The 20,306-nt window shown below is 29.0% G+C and overlaps 12 protein-coding genes across 12 annotated transcripts; 10 read left to right on the top strand and 2 right to left on the bottom strand.

The window, feature by feature from the left end:
- Window positions 1–243: 243 nt before the first annotated feature.
- On the top strand, window positions 244–4,308 carry PPL_07475 (uncharacterized protein; the record flags this gene model as incomplete). Its single annotated transcript, XM_020578310.1, has 7 exons — window positions 244–711; window positions 872–1,775; window positions 2,476–2,544; window positions 2,617–2,708; window positions 2,972–3,021; window positions 3,862–3,881; window positions 4,211–4,308. 7 exons carry the CDS (start codon window positions 244–246, stop codon window positions 4,306–4,308), a joined length of 1,701 nt encoding a protein of 566 aa, XP_020431737.1.
- Window positions 4,309–4,420: 112 nt separating this feature from the next.
- Window positions 4,421–5,074, top strand: PPL_07474 (uncharacterized protein; the record flags this gene model as incomplete). The annotated part of the gene is made up of 3 exons (XM_020578309.1): window positions 4,421–4,502; window positions 4,584–4,609; window positions 4,673–5,074. The coding sequence occupies 3 exons, from the start codon at window positions 4,421–4,423 to the stop codon at window positions 5,072–5,074; spliced, it is 510 nt and encodes a 169-aa protein (XP_020431736.1).
- A 130-nt stretch (window positions 5,075–5,204) lies between these two features.
- On the top strand, window positions 5,205–6,308 carry PPL_07473 (uncharacterized protein; the record flags this gene model as incomplete). Its single annotated transcript, XM_020578308.1, has 1 exon — window positions 5,205–6,308. The coding sequence occupies one exon, from the start codon at window positions 5,205–5,207 to the stop codon at window positions 6,306–6,308; it is 1,104 nt and encodes a 367-aa protein (XP_020431735.1).
- A 1,050-nt stretch (window positions 6,309–7,358) lies between these two features.
- On the top strand, window positions 7,359–7,968 carry PPL_07472 (uncharacterized protein; the record flags this gene model as incomplete). The annotated part of the gene is made up of 3 exons (XM_020578307.1): window positions 7,359–7,550; window positions 7,621–7,756; window positions 7,808–7,968. 3 exons carry the CDS (start codon window positions 7,359–7,361, stop codon window positions 7,966–7,968), a joined length of 489 nt encoding a protein of 162 aa, XP_020431734.1.
- A 76-nt stretch (window positions 7,969–8,044) lies between these two features.
- On the top strand, window positions 8,045–8,659 carry PPL_07471 (uncharacterized protein; the record flags this gene model as incomplete). The annotated part of the gene is made up of 2 exons (XM_020578306.1): window positions 8,045–8,244; window positions 8,353–8,659. The coding sequence occupies 2 exons, from the start codon at window positions 8,045–8,047 to the stop codon at window positions 8,657–8,659; spliced, it is 507 nt and encodes a 168-aa protein (XP_020431733.1).
- A 281-nt stretch (window positions 8,660–8,940) lies between these two features.
- Window positions 8,941–10,602, top strand: PPL_07470 (uncharacterized protein; the record flags this gene model as incomplete). The annotated part of the gene is made up of 2 exons (XM_020578305.1): window positions 8,941–9,339; window positions 9,439–10,602. The coding sequence occupies 2 exons, from the start codon at window positions 8,941–8,943 to the stop codon at window positions 10,600–10,602; spliced, it is 1,563 nt and encodes a 520-aa protein (XP_020431732.1).
- A 124-nt stretch (window positions 10,603–10,726) lies between these two features.
- PPL_07469 (uncharacterized protein) lies at window positions 10,727–12,378 on the bottom strand (the record flags this gene model as incomplete). The annotated part of the gene is made up of 5 exons (XM_020578304.1): window positions 10,727–10,876; window positions 11,219–11,244; window positions 11,497–11,637; window positions 12,169–12,336; window positions 12,357–12,378. 5 exons carry the CDS (start codon window positions 12,376–12,378, stop codon window positions 10,727–10,729), a joined length of 507 nt encoding a protein of 168 aa, XP_020431731.1.
- A 414-nt stretch (window positions 12,379–12,792) lies between these two features.
- PPL_07468 (uncharacterized protein) lies at window positions 12,793–14,490 on the top strand (the record flags this gene model as incomplete). Its single annotated transcript, XM_020578303.1, has 2 exons — window positions 12,793–13,185; window positions 13,354–14,490. 2 exons carry the CDS (start codon window positions 12,793–12,795, stop codon window positions 14,488–14,490), a joined length of 1,530 nt encoding a protein of 509 aa, XP_020431730.1.
- A 692-nt stretch (window positions 14,491–15,182) lies between these two features.
- PPL_07467 (uncharacterized protein) lies at window positions 15,183–15,527 on the bottom strand (the record flags this gene model as incomplete). Its single annotated transcript, XM_020578302.1, has 1 exon — window positions 15,183–15,527. One exon carries the CDS (start codon window positions 15,525–15,527, stop codon window positions 15,183–15,185), a length of 345 nt encoding a protein of 114 aa, XP_020431729.1.
- An 884-nt stretch (window positions 15,528–16,411) lies between these two features.
- On the top strand, window positions 16,412–17,221 carry PPL_07466 (uncharacterized protein; the record flags this gene model as incomplete). The annotated part of the gene is made up of 2 exons (XM_020578301.1): window positions 16,412–17,032; window positions 17,096–17,221. 2 exons carry the CDS (start codon window positions 16,412–16,414, stop codon window positions 17,219–17,221), a joined length of 747 nt encoding a protein of 248 aa, XP_020431728.1.
- Window positions 17,222–17,465: 244 nt separating this feature from the next.
- Window positions 17,466–19,140, top strand: PPL_07465 (uncharacterized protein; the record flags this gene model as incomplete). The annotated part of the gene is made up of 3 exons (XM_020578300.1): window positions 17,466–17,861; window positions 17,961–18,221; window positions 18,310–19,140. The coding sequence occupies 3 exons, from the start codon at window positions 17,466–17,468 to the stop codon at window positions 19,138–19,140; spliced, it is 1,488 nt and encodes a 495-aa protein (XP_020431727.1).
- Window positions 19,141–19,584: 444 nt separating this feature from the next.
- On the top strand, window positions 19,585–19,995 carry PPL_07464 (uncharacterized protein; the record flags this gene model as incomplete). Its single annotated transcript, XM_020578299.1, has 2 exons — window positions 19,585–19,590; window positions 19,849–19,995. The coding sequence occupies 2 exons, from the start codon at window positions 19,585–19,587 to the stop codon at window positions 19,993–19,995; spliced, it is 153 nt and encodes a 50-aa protein (XP_020431726.1).
- Between the last annotated feature and the right edge of the window lie 311 nt (window positions 19,996–20,306).

Raw genomic sequence — 20,306 nt, 5'->3', positions numbered from 1 at the left:
TTCGTTATTGCTCTTTGTTTTTAGATACATAATTTTTTTAAATAATATTTAATGAAGTAAAATGGTCATCATGATTTAAAGATTTGAAAGTGGGTAAAAAGTAAAATTTTGGTTGGTCAACAAAAATTTCATTATTTAAAATAAAAATAAAGAAAATTTTTTTGATTAAACCTTAGATAAAGTTTTTTTTTTTTTATCATAAGTTAAAGTTATTTATTTATAGATATTAGATTTGTTAATAAAATGAATAGTTGTATTATTAATAATATTTGTGAAATACACAAGATGAGTCAAGAGTTCATTTGTTATGATTGTAATGTTTTAGCATGTTCTGTTTGTTCACTAAAACACGGACGTCATTCATACGATCATATTTACAATATTAAATCAAAGATCAAAGATTATTATAATAAAGATGATTCAGTAGCTCCCACAGATGACAATGAGATCAATAATAGCAATAATAATAATATAATAGGATTTAAAGATATTGAAAATAGTATTCAAACAACATTCAATTCTTTGACATTAAAAGTTGCAGAATATGAACAACTACAACAAACAGAACAAGAGGTATCAAATAAATTCAAAGAGTTACATGAATTCCTTATTGTTGAAGAATATAGATTAAGGAAACCAATCATCGAAAGTAAACAACAATTAGAACAACAAATCGATAAACAAATCAAAATCATGAAATCATTGAATATTGTCAATAAATATATACAGAGTAAATCTAATAATAATAATGATGATAGATCAGATTCACAAGCATTAGCAACAATATCAGCAGATACAACAGATAGCTACAAAATAACTAATATAATAACATCGATTTCACAATCATCAAATCACAATGAATTCATTTCAGCCAACAACCCATACATTGTTCTATTTCGATGATCAACTTGACAGCAAAGTAAACAACAATGATCATGATCATTCACTGTTAAATGGTACTTACTTGAACATCAATAAAACAATTAAAATCAATAATAATGATGACAATCAACAAACAAAACCACAACAATATCAATTAATTGTTAATAATGAACAAATCAATCAAATCAAGAATCAAATTCAATCATCATTTAAATTGAAATCAAATCATTCAAACATTCAACCTAAACATAAACAATCATATATATTCTCAACTGATATGGATAATAAAATATCTATTATCAATATTACAAATCGAGACAACATTCATTTTGAACAAGGTATCAATATGGAAATGATTTATGATTCTCAAGCAGCATTCAACTCAACAGTCAAAGTTGGTGACTTTATCTATATATTTGGTGGTGGTCGAAATAATAATAAACACAATAAATTTATCAAGTATTCAATCAACACTAAAGCTTTTGTTGTCAATGAAATGAAAGGTGTTGATCCATGCAAATATCTTTCTGCTTGTTATGATGGTCAAGATCATATCTATTTATTCGATGGAAATACTAAAACAAATACGGATATTTACAGATTCAACATCAACGATTCAACATTCGAAAGATACACAACAATTGAAATCAAAACAGAATACCATCAACTTACATTCCTCTTCAAAGATTATATCTATACTTTCACTCCAAATATTTGTAAGCTTTTTAAGTTTGACATGAAGAGCAAAACAATGGTTGAATTACCATATAAAATACCTGATAACTCATCAAGAGCAGCATGTACAGATGGCAATGGCAATATCTATATTCTTTCGGTTTTAGGATTACAACGTTTCAAAGTTGAAACCAATGAAATCAAATTACTCGATAACAGTAAAATCGATATTAAGTACGTGCACAATTTGATTTATAATAAATCAGATGATGGTGAAGCTTATATTTACTCAATCAAAGGAAAAAATGGAAATTTTATTTTCTCATTTGAAAACAATAAATGGGAATCTATTCTTCAAAATGATCAATCTGAAAGATCTTATTGTGCCAACATATTATATAATTTTTAATCAAATAAATCAAGTTAATATATCTGAAATTATAATTTTAAATATGTTTAATTTAATCATTTCTATTTAATATTGAAATTGTGAATTCAAAAAATAATATTAAAAGAGAAATAGTCAGGACATTTAATCTCAAGATTACTTGCTAAACATTACAGCAATTTTCTATGATTCAATACCATGATCATTGGGCGTGCTTAGACTCTTAGTTTTGACATGCTGGAAGGTTTGACAAATCAATTTAAACAATGATTATAACCAGACTAGTGTTATACGTTCGATAAGTTGAAAATAAAATTAAGTACTTGTTTATAACTATAAATTTTTTATTGGTTCATTCTTTTTTTGAAATATATCCAATAGACATATCAAATAGTAAATCTGCCGGAAGGATGTTCTTCTTTAAAATATTATCTTATTGTTTAAATCATCTACCAGTTCTGCTGACTAACATCAATCCGTATAAATGTACTGTCATTCCTCTCTCTCTTGAGGGGTATCAACACTAATAGATCTTTCTTCCTGTTGCTGTTCAAACGCAATTCGTTGTCAAATCTCAGAGAGAAGTTTGCCATCATCAAGTAAAATCTAAGTCTAAATATTGTTGTATTGATGACTTACAAGTATGCAATTTAGAATAAACCTTTATTAAGAAGATCTGTTAAAAGCAAAAAAAGACCGTTTATGCATGAGTCTTACTGCTGATGCTTCTGCTATCTTGCTAGATCAATCTATATGGCTTACTGTAAGTTGCCTGACATATGACCGTTTATGAATCTCGTTGCTGATGCTGCTGCTTTATCATTAATCATTAATCATTATTATTATTTTGATTGTTGCTTGTTTGAAAGATAAAATATTAAAATAATAAGTAAATGATCAAGTTTTGTAACTCGTAACTCGATATACATACAATTTTTCTATGTTTTAATATTTATCACGTTACTAGTGTGAGTAGCGCTGCGCAAGAAATAAAAAAAGAGAATTCTAGTTAATATTATTAAGCAGATGATGACAAAGAGAATGTTTAATACCATACATAGATTAAGAGTTTTACAGTATCACAAAGAGTTATTGTCTTCCTGGGCTTGAATGATCAACACGCGCAGTAACCGATAGCTATCGAGTGTAAAATAGTATCTAACTCTAAATTACACAGTGTATCTTCTAAATATAACAATCTTTTAATGATGTCAACCCTCTTAATCATTTTATATAAATTGTATTCATCTTAAACTTCATTTCATTAATGTTATTATCTAATTTTGTTTATAATAAAATAATAATAAAAACAATATCTCTCTAACATAAATCGAAAAAAATATATCACCAAGATTTTTTAAAATTTATTCTATCACAAGTGAAAATTTTTATATGGGGGTTAATATGGGAGGAAAAAAATTAGTGCTAACCCCATATAAAAATTTCGTGAACTGGGACTTCAAATTTTTCATTTTTTTGGCAACTCATCTGGCACGATTTTTTTTAATATGGACCACCCAATTTTTTTATTTTCTTTATTTTTATTAATATTTTAATTAACAATTATTTGTTTCAAAAATTAAATATACCTATATTGTTTTACGTTGTATTTAGATGTTTTAACTAATAATATTGTCAAGTAAAACAGAGAAAAAAAAGAGTAAAGAGCTTGATCAAAAAAGTTTAGCCATTAAAACAAAAAGGATTGGTTTTGGTTAACTAATTGTAAGTAGTAATATCACAGATCACAATATATATCAGTGTAAATAATGATGAATAGTCATTTATATGATGTAAAAATGATATTTAAATACAGATTCAAATGGGTGGCGTGGATTGAGCATCTACTATAATAAAACACAGATATAAAGATAGAAATTGCGATAGTCACATTTTTAAAGTGAATATAATCATAGTCATGGACTAAGAAAAGGTGGTATTTATGGAGATACGATGATAACACATATATATAGGTCAAAGTGAATAAAGAGAAATGAGTGATTTAAATGCATCAAAAATATCTTATAAATAAGTATATTTCAGTCATAGATTTCAACTTAAATCATTCTTTACTAATCAATGTGATGTACTATAGAACATAGAATCGAACTTAATGATGCCAAATCAATTCTTTGGTGGCCTGTGACCCATGCATATCGATAGTTTAGATAGTTATTATTAGATTGCTCATTTAATTCGCTTATTGGGTTATCCTATACTTTAAATAACAACAATACACATACTATATATTAGTATTTAATTTAGTTCCAATACGTCATATTCCTAGTATTTGGATTTTGGTGTGGCTACAGCGCGCCAGTGCGCGCGGCGTCACGGCCACAGCCAATACCCAACTTTTTTAAACTTCAATAAAATTTAATATAGTTTTAATATGTTATTGATCTACTCATCTATACCTTATGTTTTTAATTTCATTAAAAAAAATAGAGCGTTTGATGGTACATGTATCATAAAATGTTGTTCGCCGTTTACTCATTTTGCAAAGTTGGTGGCGATATAAAAATTTACGCAGAAGTCGAACTGAGTTTTTTATATGGTAAAAATTTTCGCTTGTGTAAAAAAATTCTTTCAAGAAAAAAAAAAAAAATAAATATCGTAACTATTTATATCTTAGTAGTAGCAAATAATTATAATAATAGTTGTGTTTATTTTTTTATATTTCAATGAGAATTAGTATTTAGTTTTGCCTCTCTTTTTAAAAAAAAGATATCGGATCAAGAGCCAATCGAAGAATATCCAATCACTATAGAACGGTCAAAAGATGATTACCCAATCAATGTAGAAGGTATAGATTTCAATGATCAAAATTCATTGATAAACTTTAATAGAATCTATAATCTCTATTACGAATGCTTGGAGAATGGAAATGATAGTTTAAGATCACAATGTGTAAAGTTCTTTGTTGACTATCATGAATACAAGTTTATACATAGTATTGACATTCAAGGTTATATCAAGTTCATTGTCGATGTCTTCTTTGATCCCGAGTTCGATGTATTCAGAAAGATGTCGTCGTTTTACTGTGGATCACATAAACCAACAATACAACAAATATACAACAGAATAATCAATGATAAAAGAGTAATTATTAATAAATTGATTAATTAATATTCAAACTTCATACATTACTAACTTAACAACTAAAACTAAACAATCAAATTAAAAGAAACTGAATGAAGTTGATCATCAATTAAAGAAAAGAATAGATATCTATCGAGGATGTTGTTATTTCTCGAGAATGGCTAGTTTGAAATTCGACTCTGATGATTTCTACTACAAGATTTTGAACAATGACAATGAGAATGAGAGTACAGATCAAGAACAAATCATTCAAAATGACGATAAACATTTGGAGAAGAATACAATCAGTGTGGTGTCTACCTGTATTCTATCAGATATATTATTAGAAAGAATCATCCCATATTCATTAGAGAGTAAATCATATTATAATACAATAATCATAGATAGCAAGTCTGTCTTGATTATTGCATTAGTTTCCAAAAAGTTCTTTAAAATTGTATCAAAGATACTTACAAATAGTTATTACGAATGGCATGGTCACATCAATCTTGACAGTGAATATTCACTTATCAAATCACCACCATTGTTCTTTGATTATGAATCGATCAAATACATCAGATATGGTTGGAGTACCGATCTTATCAATCAAATATTCTCAGGAGTCGAACTGTTTCATATCAAATCCGATGAATATGATTGTAATACCGAATACGATGGTATTAGAAGAGAGTATTTCCGCGATGAAACATTATCAGAGTATGATGTAGCATTTTATCGCGACACTGTCGATTGCGATGAACGCTTTGTATGTCTGCCAGCAATGCCGAATCTAAAGAGTATCGTTGTCGAAGGTTACTATGGATATACAACGAACTACTGTACATTTTTAAAATCGATATTGAAGCGTACACCGAATGGCGATGGTCATGGTATCGAACAATTTAAAATCGATATCAACAAAGATAGTCAATACAATGTTCCAGAGCATGCATACATTAACATCTTGGTACCACTTTTACGATTACATTCAAACACATTGAAATCAATCGAAATCAGGCATATACGTCGTTCTCATTTTGAAGATATGGTGGTATTAATTCAAATGTTGAAAGATTTGATTCCGGCAATGGAACAACATAGTTACTCATTCAAATTTTATGCAGACTATCAAAAGTTAAAGCGGGCTTGTCGAGATGAACAAGATCGAAAAGTATATCAATATTTATTCAATCAAAAAATCAAAAACAATGTAATTGTGGATGATATCGATGATTATGATGATAATTATTATTGTGCCAAAGAAGTAGATCATAATAATTAATAAATTTATTGATAAACTTCAATAGAATCTATAATCTATTATCAATGTTTGGAGTAGAAACGATAGTTTGAGATCGAAATGTGTAAAGTTATTAAAATAGGAAAATGAATCTGTTGTTTGGAAGCTTTAATTCCATTTCTAGTGGTACTTTTCTCGCCACATTGATCACATTTACTTGTAGAGCCTTTTTCCAAATTTAGGACACTATCTTTAGCATTATATTATCTTGATTTCTTCGAATACCAAGTTGTCTTCTAATAAGTTGAATACTTTCATAATCGGTAAAATGAGTGTTCTTGCATATAATAACGCACTTTTTTCCATTAACAACCGAAACCTTTGACCTCCCCTAGTTGGATTGAGACAATGTATTTGACTAGGTAATGAATTTGGAATAGATAAGGTTTGTGAAAGGAAACATGCGGAGTCATCCTCTACTATGTCTGCATCTATCATATTAGATCCAAATTCAACTTTAGGTTCATCTATTTCTCTATTCTCTGGTTTAACCTTGAGCATATGAATCATAAAATGAAGTTGATGATGAACTTAGTAAAGTTGGTGAGTTTAATAAAGATTGTTGTGAACTTAATGAGATAGATTGGCTGAGTGTATCGTCAAGTTGATTAATCTTTCTTTGTTTTTTCTAACTGTGTTGTTAAACTATTGACTTTATCTTCCATAGACCTGAATTGTTTAGACATGTCCAAAAGTGATTTTACATCAGCAAGCTCTCCCAAACCAAAGTATTTCATTATCCTGGGAATACACTCTGACTTTGAAATTCTTGAACAGAAGAAAGTTGTTTATTACATAAACAACATGTAACAGAAAATCAAATATCTATCGTATTAAATTTTTGTATTAATTTATTTATTTATTTATAGAGCTGTTCCCACATAAATTTTAAAAAAAATAAAAGAAAAAAATTTGTCGACTTTTGTCCCCATTATTATCAGATGTGGTTTTGCAATCATCTCTTCACCAGCAAAGCATAACATTTCTCTACTATTTAATGAATATCGATAACATTCAATATAGTTAAATGATATGGGTCAAAGTAATAGAAAAGTAGATAGGATTTTCACAAGTAAAGTAAACATCTTAATGATTGGTTACGATTTTGGCGGGAAAACAACGATTTTACACAACCTAAAGATTGGTGAGGTTTCCAATGTTATTCCATTTTATGGTTACGATTATGAACAAGCAAATTATAATAATCTAAATATAATTAATATGGTATGTAACAGTTGTCATAAAAAAGTAAAAATAAATACGTATCAACTAGCTAGTTAACATCATTGCTTAGGATTTGAGACACAAAAGATGGGACCGTAGATTAATGGAGATGTTATCCCAAGATATAGATGCTATTACTTTTGTAATCAATTCATCAGAGGACGAACTATTCACAGACATTAAAAATAGTTTAGAATATTTATTCAGTTTGTCGGTGCTCTCAAACAAACCAATACTATTTCTCTGTAATAAACAAGATCAAACAAATTCTTTATCAATATCAGAGATATCGAAACGTATCAATACACTAGAGATTAAAGATAGAAAATGGTATCTTAAACCAACAATTGCAATCAATAATAACTTTGGTGTTTTCCAAGGTTTTCAATGGTTATCAGATGTATTATTAAATAATTAATAACAATAATGATCATCAAATTTTGTAATTTTAAAAAATAAAATGAAACAACCCTTTTATTATTTATCTATAAATAATGGGAAAAGTTAAATTAAAATCATTATTTTCAAAAAGAAAGATTAAATTATTGATACTTGGTTTTGGTAATAGTGGCAAGATAACCATTTTAAAAAATTTAAAGATAAGTGAGATTGCAATGTGTTGTATTCAAGTTGGTTTCTTTATGGAACGTGTAGAGAATAAATATTTTAATATTACAAGTTGGGTATGCATATTGTCAATCAATCAATCATAGTTTCGATTCTAAATGATTATCAAATACTATAAAACTATAGGATTCAAATTGGAATAGAGAATCATGGAGATTATATTTTAATGATATAGATACTATTATGTTATTGATTCAACAGATCAAAGAAGTTTAGATAGTATATCTATTAATATCACTACGATATTGAGTGAAGTACAACTCATAGGTAAACCAATTCTATTCTTTTATAACTACCAAGATGCTCATGATGCTCTATCGATTTCAGAGATATCAGCACAAATGAAAATTAATGATATCAAAGATAGACAATGGTTTACTCAACCAACTACAGCAATTGATAATAATAGTGGTGTATTAGAGGGTTTTCAATGGTTATCAAATATTTTAATTGATGAATCGAATCATGATAAAAATTTGTAATAATAGTAATTGATCGACATATACAATAAAATTATTTTATTATTTTTTAATTGTTAACGTTCCAAAAGATGTTCATATCAATTACCAAAACAAAACACAACAATCAACTAGAAATTGTCTCCTCTGAACTGGCAGTCAAAGTCCGCACATAACATATTTAATTCAAGAAAAAAATAAAACACCACTAATTTTAGTAAAATTTTCTTTTTGTGTAATTATATGTAATCATTTTTTTAATATTTAATATTTTGATTGTTTCGCTTTTGTATTTATAAATAATAATGGATAATTCTATTTTAGGAAAGAGATCATATCATGAGATAACATCAGTAGTAGAGGTGGAACAAAAAGGAGACATAGTGCAACAACCTATTATTGTAGAAGATATAGATTTCAGTGATCTCAATTCATTGATAAACTTCAATAGAATCTATAATCTCTATTATCAATGTTTGGAGAGTAGAAACGATAGTTTAAGATCACAATGTGTAAAGTTCTTTGTTAAATATCATAAGTACAAGTTTATTCATTATTTCGATGTTCAAGGCTATATCAAGTTCATTGTCGATGTCTTCTTTGATCCCGAGTTCAATGTATTCAACAACATGTCATCATTTAATTGTCGAGCGCATAACCCAACTATACAACATATTTACAATAGAATAATCAATGATAAAAGAGTAATTATATAAATAGATTATATTTAAACTTATAATTTACTTATTATAATATTTTGTACCAAATCAAAGAAACTGAATGATGATGATCATCAATTAAAGAAAAGAATAGAAATCTATCAAAAATGTTGTTATTTCACCAAAATTAATAGATTAGAATATGATCTTAATGATTTCTATAACAAGTTATTATCAAAGAACATTGACAATGAGAATACAGTAAAACATCAAATCAATCTAAATGATCGTGAAATACAATTGGAGAACAATTCAAATACAGGTAGTGATTCAATTGTAATCAACAAGGAATCTAAATGTATCCTACAAGATATATTACTGGATAAAATCATCTCATTTTCAGTGGTAAACCTACCAACATTCAATATAAAATACAAAGATGTGGAGATCGTATTGAATATTGCATTGGTTTCCAAAAAGATCTTCAAACTAGTATCAAAGTATATTCCAAATGGTTATTATTTACGTGGTCCAATCAATCTCCAAAGAGAAAACTGCATTGTCCAATCACCACCATTGTTCTTTGATTATGAATCTATCAAATACATCAAATATGGTGAGAGTACCGATCGGACCAATCAATTATTCTCTAGAGTCGACGAATTTCATATCTCATCTGATGAATATGATATTTATATCAACGATGGTGTTGAACGATTTTATATCAATGATGAAACATTTACCGATAACGAAGATTTGTGTTATCGTAAATCTATTGAATCAGATCGTTATCTTCCACACCTTCCAGCAATGCCGAATCTAAAGAGAATCACTCTCATTAAATACTATGGATATGAATCGAACTACAGTTCATTTCTAACATCGATATGTAAGAGTACACCCAGTGGCGATGGTCGTGGTATTGAACAGTTCAAAATCGATATCAACAAAGATTGGAACTCAGCTCCAGACTTTAGTAACTTGGATTTCTTGGAACCACTCATTCGATTACATTCAAACACATTGAAATCAATAGAAATCAAATATGAATATTGTCGTGATCTTGATATGGTCATATTGTTAGAGCACTTAAAAGATTTGATTCCAACAATGGAACAACACAGTTATTCATTCATCTTGCATGCCAACTATAGAAAGTTAAAACGAGTATGTCAAGAAGATGATAAAGATCGAAAAGTATATCAATATTTACTCAATCAAAAAATCAAAAATAATGTCAAAGATTACAGCGATTATTCTGATTTTACCAACGATGATGAAGATGAAGCTGATAATATTAATCAATAAAAATAAATAAATAAAACAAAATAATATGATTGGGTTGAATATGATCGACCATCATTACTCTTTATATAATTATTAACAGTATTCAATGATTTCATGATTTTGATTTGATTATCGGTTTGTTGTTCTAATTGTTGAATTTCAACAACTCGTGTCTAAGTGTGTTGTAGGTTAATGGTTGCAATGTGATGATTTGATTGGCATCCTTGACTCTGTTTGAAGGTAGATGAGTTGTTGTTGTTATTGTTATTGTTGAACGATCGTGATGAATATCTGGCTATTTATTGTTTGTTATTACCATTCATTGTTCTTGCTATTGCCATTAACTTCTGTTATTAACAAATCACAATTGTTTTTATTTATATAATTTAATCTTTAACTATTTTTTTGTAATATAATGGTTGTTTTAGACTGTTTCCTATTAACTGTTGCTATGATAAAGCTATGATAGTCTGAGTTCTCGTGGTCGTGGTGTTTGGATATCAACACAAGCACAGTAACGAAGCTATCGAGTGCCTATATTCTTTAACTTTGTAGGATCTGGTTGAAGCGATAAACGTTTAGGCTATATATGATGTGACATGACATGACATGACTTCCTCCTGTAAATAAATCATACACCTGTGAACATAATGGCTGCTCTTTCTATTTATAAAAATAGTTTTCTGTTGATAATATTATTAGTTAAATAGCATTTTGGTATTCATGCAGAAACCCCTTCAAAAAATTAGTGCGAGAAAAAAAAAAAAGTTCAATTTTTTTCGAACCCAAAAGAACAAAAAAGAAAAAAATAAATCAAATAAATAAATACCAAAAAGTGATAGATGTATTAAAAGTTAATTATCGTTTACGTTTATTGGTAGAATTTTTTGAAAATGAACTTTGTTGAATTATTACTATCAGATGTATAAATTTCTAAAACTTGGTTAGATGAGCATTGCTTTTCATGTGGTATAGTATCAGTACAATCATCATTGTAAGTAACATTTGGCAAGTTTGTTTGTAAATTGGCAGGTAATCCATGTGTAGATGTTCTAACTCTTTTTTTTAGCTACCATAGGTTGAGTAGTGTTAGAACTTGTCGAGTTGGGCAATACTGCAGGTGTTAAGTCAGGTCTGAAGCATTTGAAGAAGAGTTTGGTACCAGGTGTAGCAGTTAGAGCAAGAGTAACAGATAGAGAAGGTGGGGGAGTAGATGTAGTTGTTTTTTTTGGTCTTCCACGCTTTGACGCGTTTTGTAGTTATCGTCAAATAGTCGTCTAATTGTAGGTTCGTCAACATCAATCTCTCTTAAAACCTTCATAATGTGCTTGCAATAGTTACGGTAGTAGCGATGCTTAGATTGCATGTTAAAGGAGTCTATAGACATCAACTTGACCGTCTGCCCAGTCTTTTCTTTTATAGTAGAGTTGGCTTGGTCATACCGAAGTTTACTGTCTGTGGTTGAATACAACACCGTATTCTTAAACATCTGTTTGAACAGGGCAATGAACACATGCAGAAAGCAAGGATACTGTATCTTTGAATCACATTCGAAAACAGGAGGTTGCACGTGGCCATATAGCTTACCATTGACTTCTCCACCAAGATCCTTCAATGCTTTCGGTGAAAAGACTGGCATCATATGTTCATCGTGACCAACTATCTTACTACCTGGAGGTTCAAGTTTGAACTTGACATCGCCAACCTCTATATTTGAACTGTAGTCTCTTAAGAGACTCCAAATGTCGATTGCCCCTTGTTCATTTGTCACTCACAAATCATAGCTTTCCTTGCCATGGTATAGAAAGGTTGTTGGCTTGCTCATATTAGAGTTGGCCTCGATTGCCTCTCGAAGTTTCTCAAACATAGTTTCCTGTTTTAATGTTGGAGTTGCAAGCGCTTCATTTTAATAAAGAATAGTTATTGTGGAAGAAAAAGAGGTTTCTGCAGCTAGACCAAAATGCTGTGTCATCCCCAACGATCAAATCGTTGAATGAAAAAAAAATTTTTTTGAGATGTGTGTGATTTTCTGATTGAAATATTAGGTGGGAAATTTTTTTTTTTTAAAGATTTCATATTGTTTAATTGATTGTTAACCTTTTTTCCCACCCAATAATAAGATTGTCTTATTTTTCTTGGAAATCAATACTATACTATATTTAATTGGTTGTTGATTAATAGAATTTCTTTTTTTTTAAAAAAATTATAACAATGGAGATTTCTAACTCTATTTTAGGAAAGAGATCATATCAAGAGACAACATCAGTAGAGGAGGAAGACTTAGTGCAACAACCTATCAAAGTAGAAGATATAGATTTCAGTGATCTCAATTCATTGATTAACTTTAATAGAATCTATAATCTCTATTATCAATGTTTGGAGAGTAGAAACGATAGTTTAAGATCGAAATGTGTAAAGTTCTTTGTTGACTATCATGAATATAAATTTATACATTATTTCGATGTTCAAGGTTATATCAAGTTCATTGTCGATGTCTTCTTTGATCCTGAATTCAAAGTATTCAAAAACATGTCATCTTTTAAGTGTAGAGTTCATATACCAACGATAGAACATATTTACAATCGAATATTCATTGATAAAAGAGTATTTATTAACATTTCTAATATTCAATATATAATTTACTAATTTTTATTTAAACAAATCTAATCAAAGAAACTGAATGATGATGATCATCAATTAAAGAAAAGAATAGAGATCTATCAAAAATGTTGTTATTTCACCAAAATAGATAGCTTAAAATATTCATTTAAGGACTGTTACAACAAATTATTGGCAAAGAACATTGATAATAAGAATACAGTTAAACATCAAATCAATCAAAATGATGAAATACAATTAGAGAAAAAGAAGAAATCAAATAACTATGTCAATCAGGAATCTAAATGTATTCTTTCAGCTCAATTACTGGAGAGAATCATCACATTCTCAATAATAGAACTACCAACATTCAATATTAATCAAAATGATATCGAGATTGTATTGAATATTGCATTGGTTTCCAAACAGTTCTTTAAAATGGTATCAAAGTATAATCCAAATGGTTATTATTTACGTGGTCCAATCAATCTCCAAAGTGAACATTGCATTGTCCAATCACCACCATTGGAATTTGATTATGAATCGATCAAATACATCAAATATGGTGAGAGTACCGATCGTATCAATCAATTATTCTCAAGTGTCGAAAAGTTTCATATCACTTCTGACGAAAAAGAAAGTAATATCAACGATGGTATTAAGAGGGAGTATCTAGATAATCCATTTACCAAAAGCAAAGAACACCAGTTTTATCGTGAAGCTATTGAATCAGATGGTTATCTTCCACACCTTCCAGCAATGCCGAATCTAAAGAGTATCACTCTCAGTGAATACTACGGTTTTGGATCGAACTACAATTCATTTCTAACATCGATATTTACAAACACACCGAATGGCGATGGTCATGGTATCGAAAGATTCAAAATCGATATCAACAAGGATTGGAATTGTAATCCAGACTATGTCGACTTAGACTTCTTGGAAACATTGCTACTATTACATTCCAACACATTGAAATCCATCGAAATTAAATATCTATATCGTTGTCATGCTGAAGATATGAAGGAATTGCTAAGAGCATTGAAAGATTTCATTCCAACATTGGAACGACAACAACAACAACAACATAGTTTCCCATTCAAATTCAAATTATATGCCAACTATTCATTGCTACAAGCATTTTGTGAAGATGATCAAGATCGAAAAGTATATCAATATTTACTCAATCAAAAAGTCAAAAATAATATACCTGACGAAGATTATGATGATATAGAAGAATATTGTGAAGACAACGATCATAATGTTGATGATGATGATGATGATGATGACGACGATTCATCAGATTATTAATAACAATTACAAAAACAAAACAAATAAACACGCATTGGTACTTTATCATCTTTTAGATATGATCTACTTAACAAACTGCAACAGTTATCTGATTTGATCTTTTCACCATATACCCTTCAATACATATATATCTTTCAATGTATTTCTTAACAATACTCTAAACAACGTAATATTACTTAAATTATCGATCTTATTTTTTTTGTTTTTGCATGAAAAAATTTGTGGCGACTTCTATTTTACTTACACTATCTCTTAAAAATCAAATAAAACCCCACACTTGACCAGACATAGCAAAAATAGTGTCCTGCGGTCGCCACAAACTTTTTTTCAAGCAAAAAAAAAAAAAAAATGTGTGAACAGCAAGTGGTTCGAGATAGTGTAAGTAAATCTGTTCTTTGAATTTGAGTTTGGTAAACTGTATGAATTTTATTTGAGATCGAATAATTTGTATCAATACGGAATCGATTGCTCTAGTCTCCCATCTGTACAGATGACAGCCGCTGCTTTCTATTTAAAATTATAATTAAAAATAGTTTATTTCTGTTTGCTAAATAAACAATATATTATAATATATCAATTTTTTTAACTGAAGTTCAAATGAAAAAAATAAAAAATGAAAGATTTATGATCACAACTTTGTACAAGGATAATAAAAAACCATGCAGATATTTAAAAAGTATTTTAAAAAATTTTTATTCTTCAGTGTTAAAAAAAAAAAGTAGAATGGAAAAAGATAAATTCATACAGATATTTAATAATTGTGTTTTAAATAAATTAATATTCAAACATGTTAAGAGTATATTTGTTAATTCTCTAATCTTTGAATGATCACAAATTGCTAGACTGATAGGATTATCTCTATCGAGGAGATATTGAACAACATGGAGATGTCCACCTTTAATCGCAGCATAATACATGTTACTTCCTTCTCTATCTTGTGATCTATTCACCAACAGCCATTCAATGATATCGATTCGACCTTTCTCAGCGGCATTATCGAAAATTACACTTCTTTTAGTTGTTATACATACATTCATGTTTCTTAAGAGTATATTTTATCAAAAACACTTTTGAATAACTATATTCAAAAGAAGATCGATTCTAATCCAAGCCAACAAATAAATAAAAGATAAAAATGGAATATTAATAACTAATTAGATCCCAAAACAAAACTAGCCTGGCTGTAACCCTAAATTAAATAAAATAAAAAAACACTCCTATCATATTAACAATCTAAATATAAAATATTTAAATAATAAATATCTTTATTAATACTCTTTGAGTCTATTATTTTATTAATTACTTCTAAAATTAGTATAGATATTCTTCTAAATAGTCTTTATGACTTATTATAACAACTTATTATGCATATATATTATTCATATTTATTTTTGTTGTATCATCGTAGTTGCAACACACTAACAAACATAATGTATATAAAAAAATGCATATCACTGTAATTTAATAAATACATATTATACTAAACGTTTTTACTTTGAATTTGCATATTGGTAAACTATCTGAATTCGATTTGAAGTCGAATAGCTTGGCTTGTATTTATATGGAAGTGATTGTTTAAGGATCACCGAGTTTATATATCGTTTGGATAGATCAACACGGGCAAGGTAACCGAGCTAGAGTGGCAAGCTTAAACAATTGCAGGCTGTGGTTGAAACGATAAAGTTTAGGCTGTGATATGACATTACTGCTGAAGTTCAAATCTGTACAATATGTAATCACAAAAGCTATAGCTTTTTCTATTTGTAATCATAAAAGAAGTAGTTATCCATTATTCTAATAAAAAAATGATATTTTGAAAGATTTTTATCTTTCGTTCGTTTTTCTATTTTTCATTTTTTTTAATTACATTTATTGATGATTAAAAATTATTGCTGTTTATCATTTAATTCAATTTCTAATGATGGATGAGTTTAAAATTAGTGAAAAAGATTATAATATTGATTCAGAGATAACACCTAGATCGATTACAAGAGCAACACCAACAACAATAAAAACAGCTGTAATAGAAAGAAGATTTGATGATTTAGGATTAGCACCATGGTTGCTCGATTCCTGTAAAGAACTTGGGTTCGAAGCACCTACCAGTGTTCAATACAATACTATTCCAGCGATCTTGTCGGGTGATGATGTTTTAGCGAGTGCAAAGACCGGTCAGGGTAAGACAGCTGCCTTTGCACTGCCAATACTCTCTGCACTCTCAGAGAATCGATACGGTGTTTTTGCAGTGGTGCTGACTCCGACCAGAGAGTTGGCCGTGCAGATTGCCGAGCAGATTAGAACACTCGGTAATGCTATCAACGTCGATTGTCGTGTAGTAATCGCGGGTGTTGCAATCGAAGACGCTCTACAATCACTCACCGTCGACAACGACGATAAACGACCACATATCATCGTTGCGACACCAGGTCGTCTTTCAGATAATCTCAACGACACAATGAAACAAGCATTACAGCACTGTAGATTCTTGGTATTAGATGAAGCAGATCATTTGTTAGCATATGGCTTTGAGTTTGAAGTAAAAGTATGTTAATCCAAAATATATCTACTTATTATAGATAAACTACCACTAATAATTTCTTTACAGAGAATAATTGAACACCTTCCACCAAAGATACAAACATTGTTATTTTCATCTACTCTGACAACAATGAATAAGAAATTAGAGTTGTTCCAATTAAAGAATCCATATATTTTTGAAGATAATCAATAAATAAGTAAAGAGAGAAGATTTGGAGATCAGCACAATGGTTACTCGTTTGCTGTAAAAAACTAGTTTTAAAAAGCACATTCAAATATTCGATACAATACAGTTAACGAACATATTTAATTCAAGGAAAAAATAAAACACCACTAATTTTACTAGTAGTAAAATTTTTGTGTAATTACATATGTAATCGTTTTTTTTTAATATTTAATATTTTTTGATTGTTTCGCTTTTGTATTTATAAATAATAATGGATGATTCTATTTTAGGAAAGAGATCATATCATGAGATAACATCAGTAGTAGAGGAGGAACAAAAAGTAGACTTAGTGCAACCAATCAATGTAGAAGATATAGATTTCAGTGATCTCAATTCATTGATAAACTTCAACAGAATCTATAATCTCTATTATCAATGTTTGGAGAGTAGAAACGATAGTTTAAGATCACAATGTGTAAAGTTCTTTGTTGAATATCATAAGTACAAGTTTATTCATTATTTAGATGTTCAAGGTTATATCAAGTTCATTGTCGATGTCTTCTTTGATCCCGAGTTCAATGTATTCAACAACATGTCATCATTTAATTGTCGAGCGCATAACCCAACTATACAACATATTTACAATAGAATAATCAATGATAAAAGAGTAATTATATAAATAGATTATATTTAAACCTATAATTTACTAATTATAATATTTTGTACCAAATCAAAGAAACTGAATGATGATGATCATCAATTAAAGAAAAGAATAGAAATCTATCAAAAATGTTGTTATTTCACCAAAATAGATAGATTAGAATATGACTTTAATGATTTATATAACAAGTTATTATCAAAGAACATTGACAATGAGAATACAGTTAAACATCAAATCAATCTAAATGATCGTGAAATACAATTGGAGAACAATTCAAATACAGGTAGTGATTCAATTGTAATCAACAAGGAATCTAAATGTATCCTACAAGATATATTACTGGATAAAATCATCTCATTTTCAGTGGTAAACCTACCAACATTCAATATAAAATACAAAGATGTGGAGATTGTATTGAATGTTGCATTGGTTTCCAAAAAGATCTTTAAACTAGTATCAAAGTATATTCCAAATGGTTATTATTTACGTGGTCCAATCAATCTCCAAAGTGAAAACTGCATTGTCCAATCACCACCCATTGGAAGTTGATTATGAATCTATCAAATACATCAAATATGGTGAGAGTACCGATCGTATCAATCAATTATTCTCTAGAGTCGACGCATTTCATATCTCATCTGATGAATATGATATTCATATCAACGATGGTACTCAACGATCTTATATCAGTAATGAAACATTTACCGATAACGAAGATTTGTGTTATCGTGAAACTATTGAATCAGATGGTTATCTTCCACACCTTCCAGCAATGCCGAATCTAAAGAGTATCACTCTCAATGGATACTTTGGATATGGATCGAACTACAGTTCATTTCTAACATCGATATGTAAGAGTACACCCAGTGGCGATGGTCGTGGTATTGAACAGTTCAAAATCGATATCAACAAAGATTGGAACTATACTCCAGACTTTAGTAACTTGGATTTCTTGGAACCACTCATTCGATTACATTCAAACACATTGAAATCAATAGAAATCAAATATGAATATCGTTGTCATGATGATGATATGGTGATATTGTTAGAGTCCTTAAAAGATTTGATTCCAACAATGGAACAACACAGTTATTCATTCATCTTGTATGCCAACTATAGAAAGTTAAAACGAGTATGTCAAGAAGCTAAAGATAGAAAAGTATATCAATATTTACTCAATCAAAAAATCAAAAATAATATACCCAATGAAGATGTCGAAGATTACAACGATTATTCTGATTATTCCGACGATGATGAAGATGAAGCTGATAATATTAATCAATAAAATAAATAAATAAAACAAAATAATATGATTGGGTTGAATATGATCGACCATCATTACTCTTTATATAATTATTTCATGATTTTGATTTGTTTATCGGTTTGTTGTTCTAATTGTTGAATTTCAACAACACGTGTCTAAGTGTGTTGTAGGTTAATGGTTGTTGTTGCTCATGCAATGTGTTGGATTTGATTGGCATCCTTGACTCTGTTTGAAGGTAGATGAGTTGTTGTTGTTATTGTTATTGTTGAACGATCGTGATGAATCTCTGGCTATTTATTGTTTGTTATTATCATTCATTGTTCTTGCTATTACCATTACTTCTGTTATTGTTGTTAGAAAATAGAATATCTATATTCCAATCTTCAAATTATCTATCTTATCTATTGCCTATTATTATTTATTGATATTTGTTCATTGACATTATTACTATTTTTTGTAAATATAATGGTTGTATTAGACTGTTTCCTATTAACTGTTGAAAAATAAAATAATATTAATAAGTAAGAGTTTTGTCTTGTCATAAGATATATGAGTAATATTAAGTTGATTTATATTTGTTACCGCGTTAACAAATAGAGGTTATTGATCACTGTAGTGTAACGATAGAATTAGATAGATATATAGATTATACACTATCTATTTACATACCTAATCTGTTCTTTGGAGATTCGGGTAGCAGCTGTTTGAATATGATTTGAGGTCGAATAGCTATTGGCTTTAATTAAAACGGAGGCGATTGTTCCAGTTCTAGTCTCTCATCACTATAGCTATGATAGTCTGAGTTCTCGTGGTCGTGGTGTTTGGAGTATCAACACAAGCACAGTAACAAAGCTATCGAGTGCCTATATTCTTTAACTTTGTAGGATCTGGTTGAAGCGATAAACATTTAGGCTATATATGATGTGACATGACATGACTTCCTCCTGTAGATCAAATCATACAACTGTGAACATAATGGCTGCTCTTTCTATTTATAAAAATAGTTTTCTGTTTGATAAATATTCTTAGTTAGAGTCAACAATTTTTTTACAAATTTGGTTTATTGTTGTTTTTTTCAAATAACCTTAAGATATCACTTTAAAAAAAAAAAATTGATTCGTTTCAAAATAAATAAATAAATTTTTATTGAATAAGTAAAAAGGAAAAGATCAAAAAAATCTGAATAT

Source organism: Heterostelium album (genome assembly GCF_000004825.1).
Source record: "Heterostelium album PN500 unplaced genomic scaffold PPL_scaffold7, whole genome shotgun sequence".
Taxonomy (NCBI): Eukaryota; Evosea; class Eumycetozoa; order Acytosteliales; family Acytosteliaceae; genus Heterostelium; species Heterostelium album.
The sequence above is the reverse complement of the archived record's forward strand: the minus strand, read 5'-3'. Positions and strand labels throughout refer to the sequence as shown.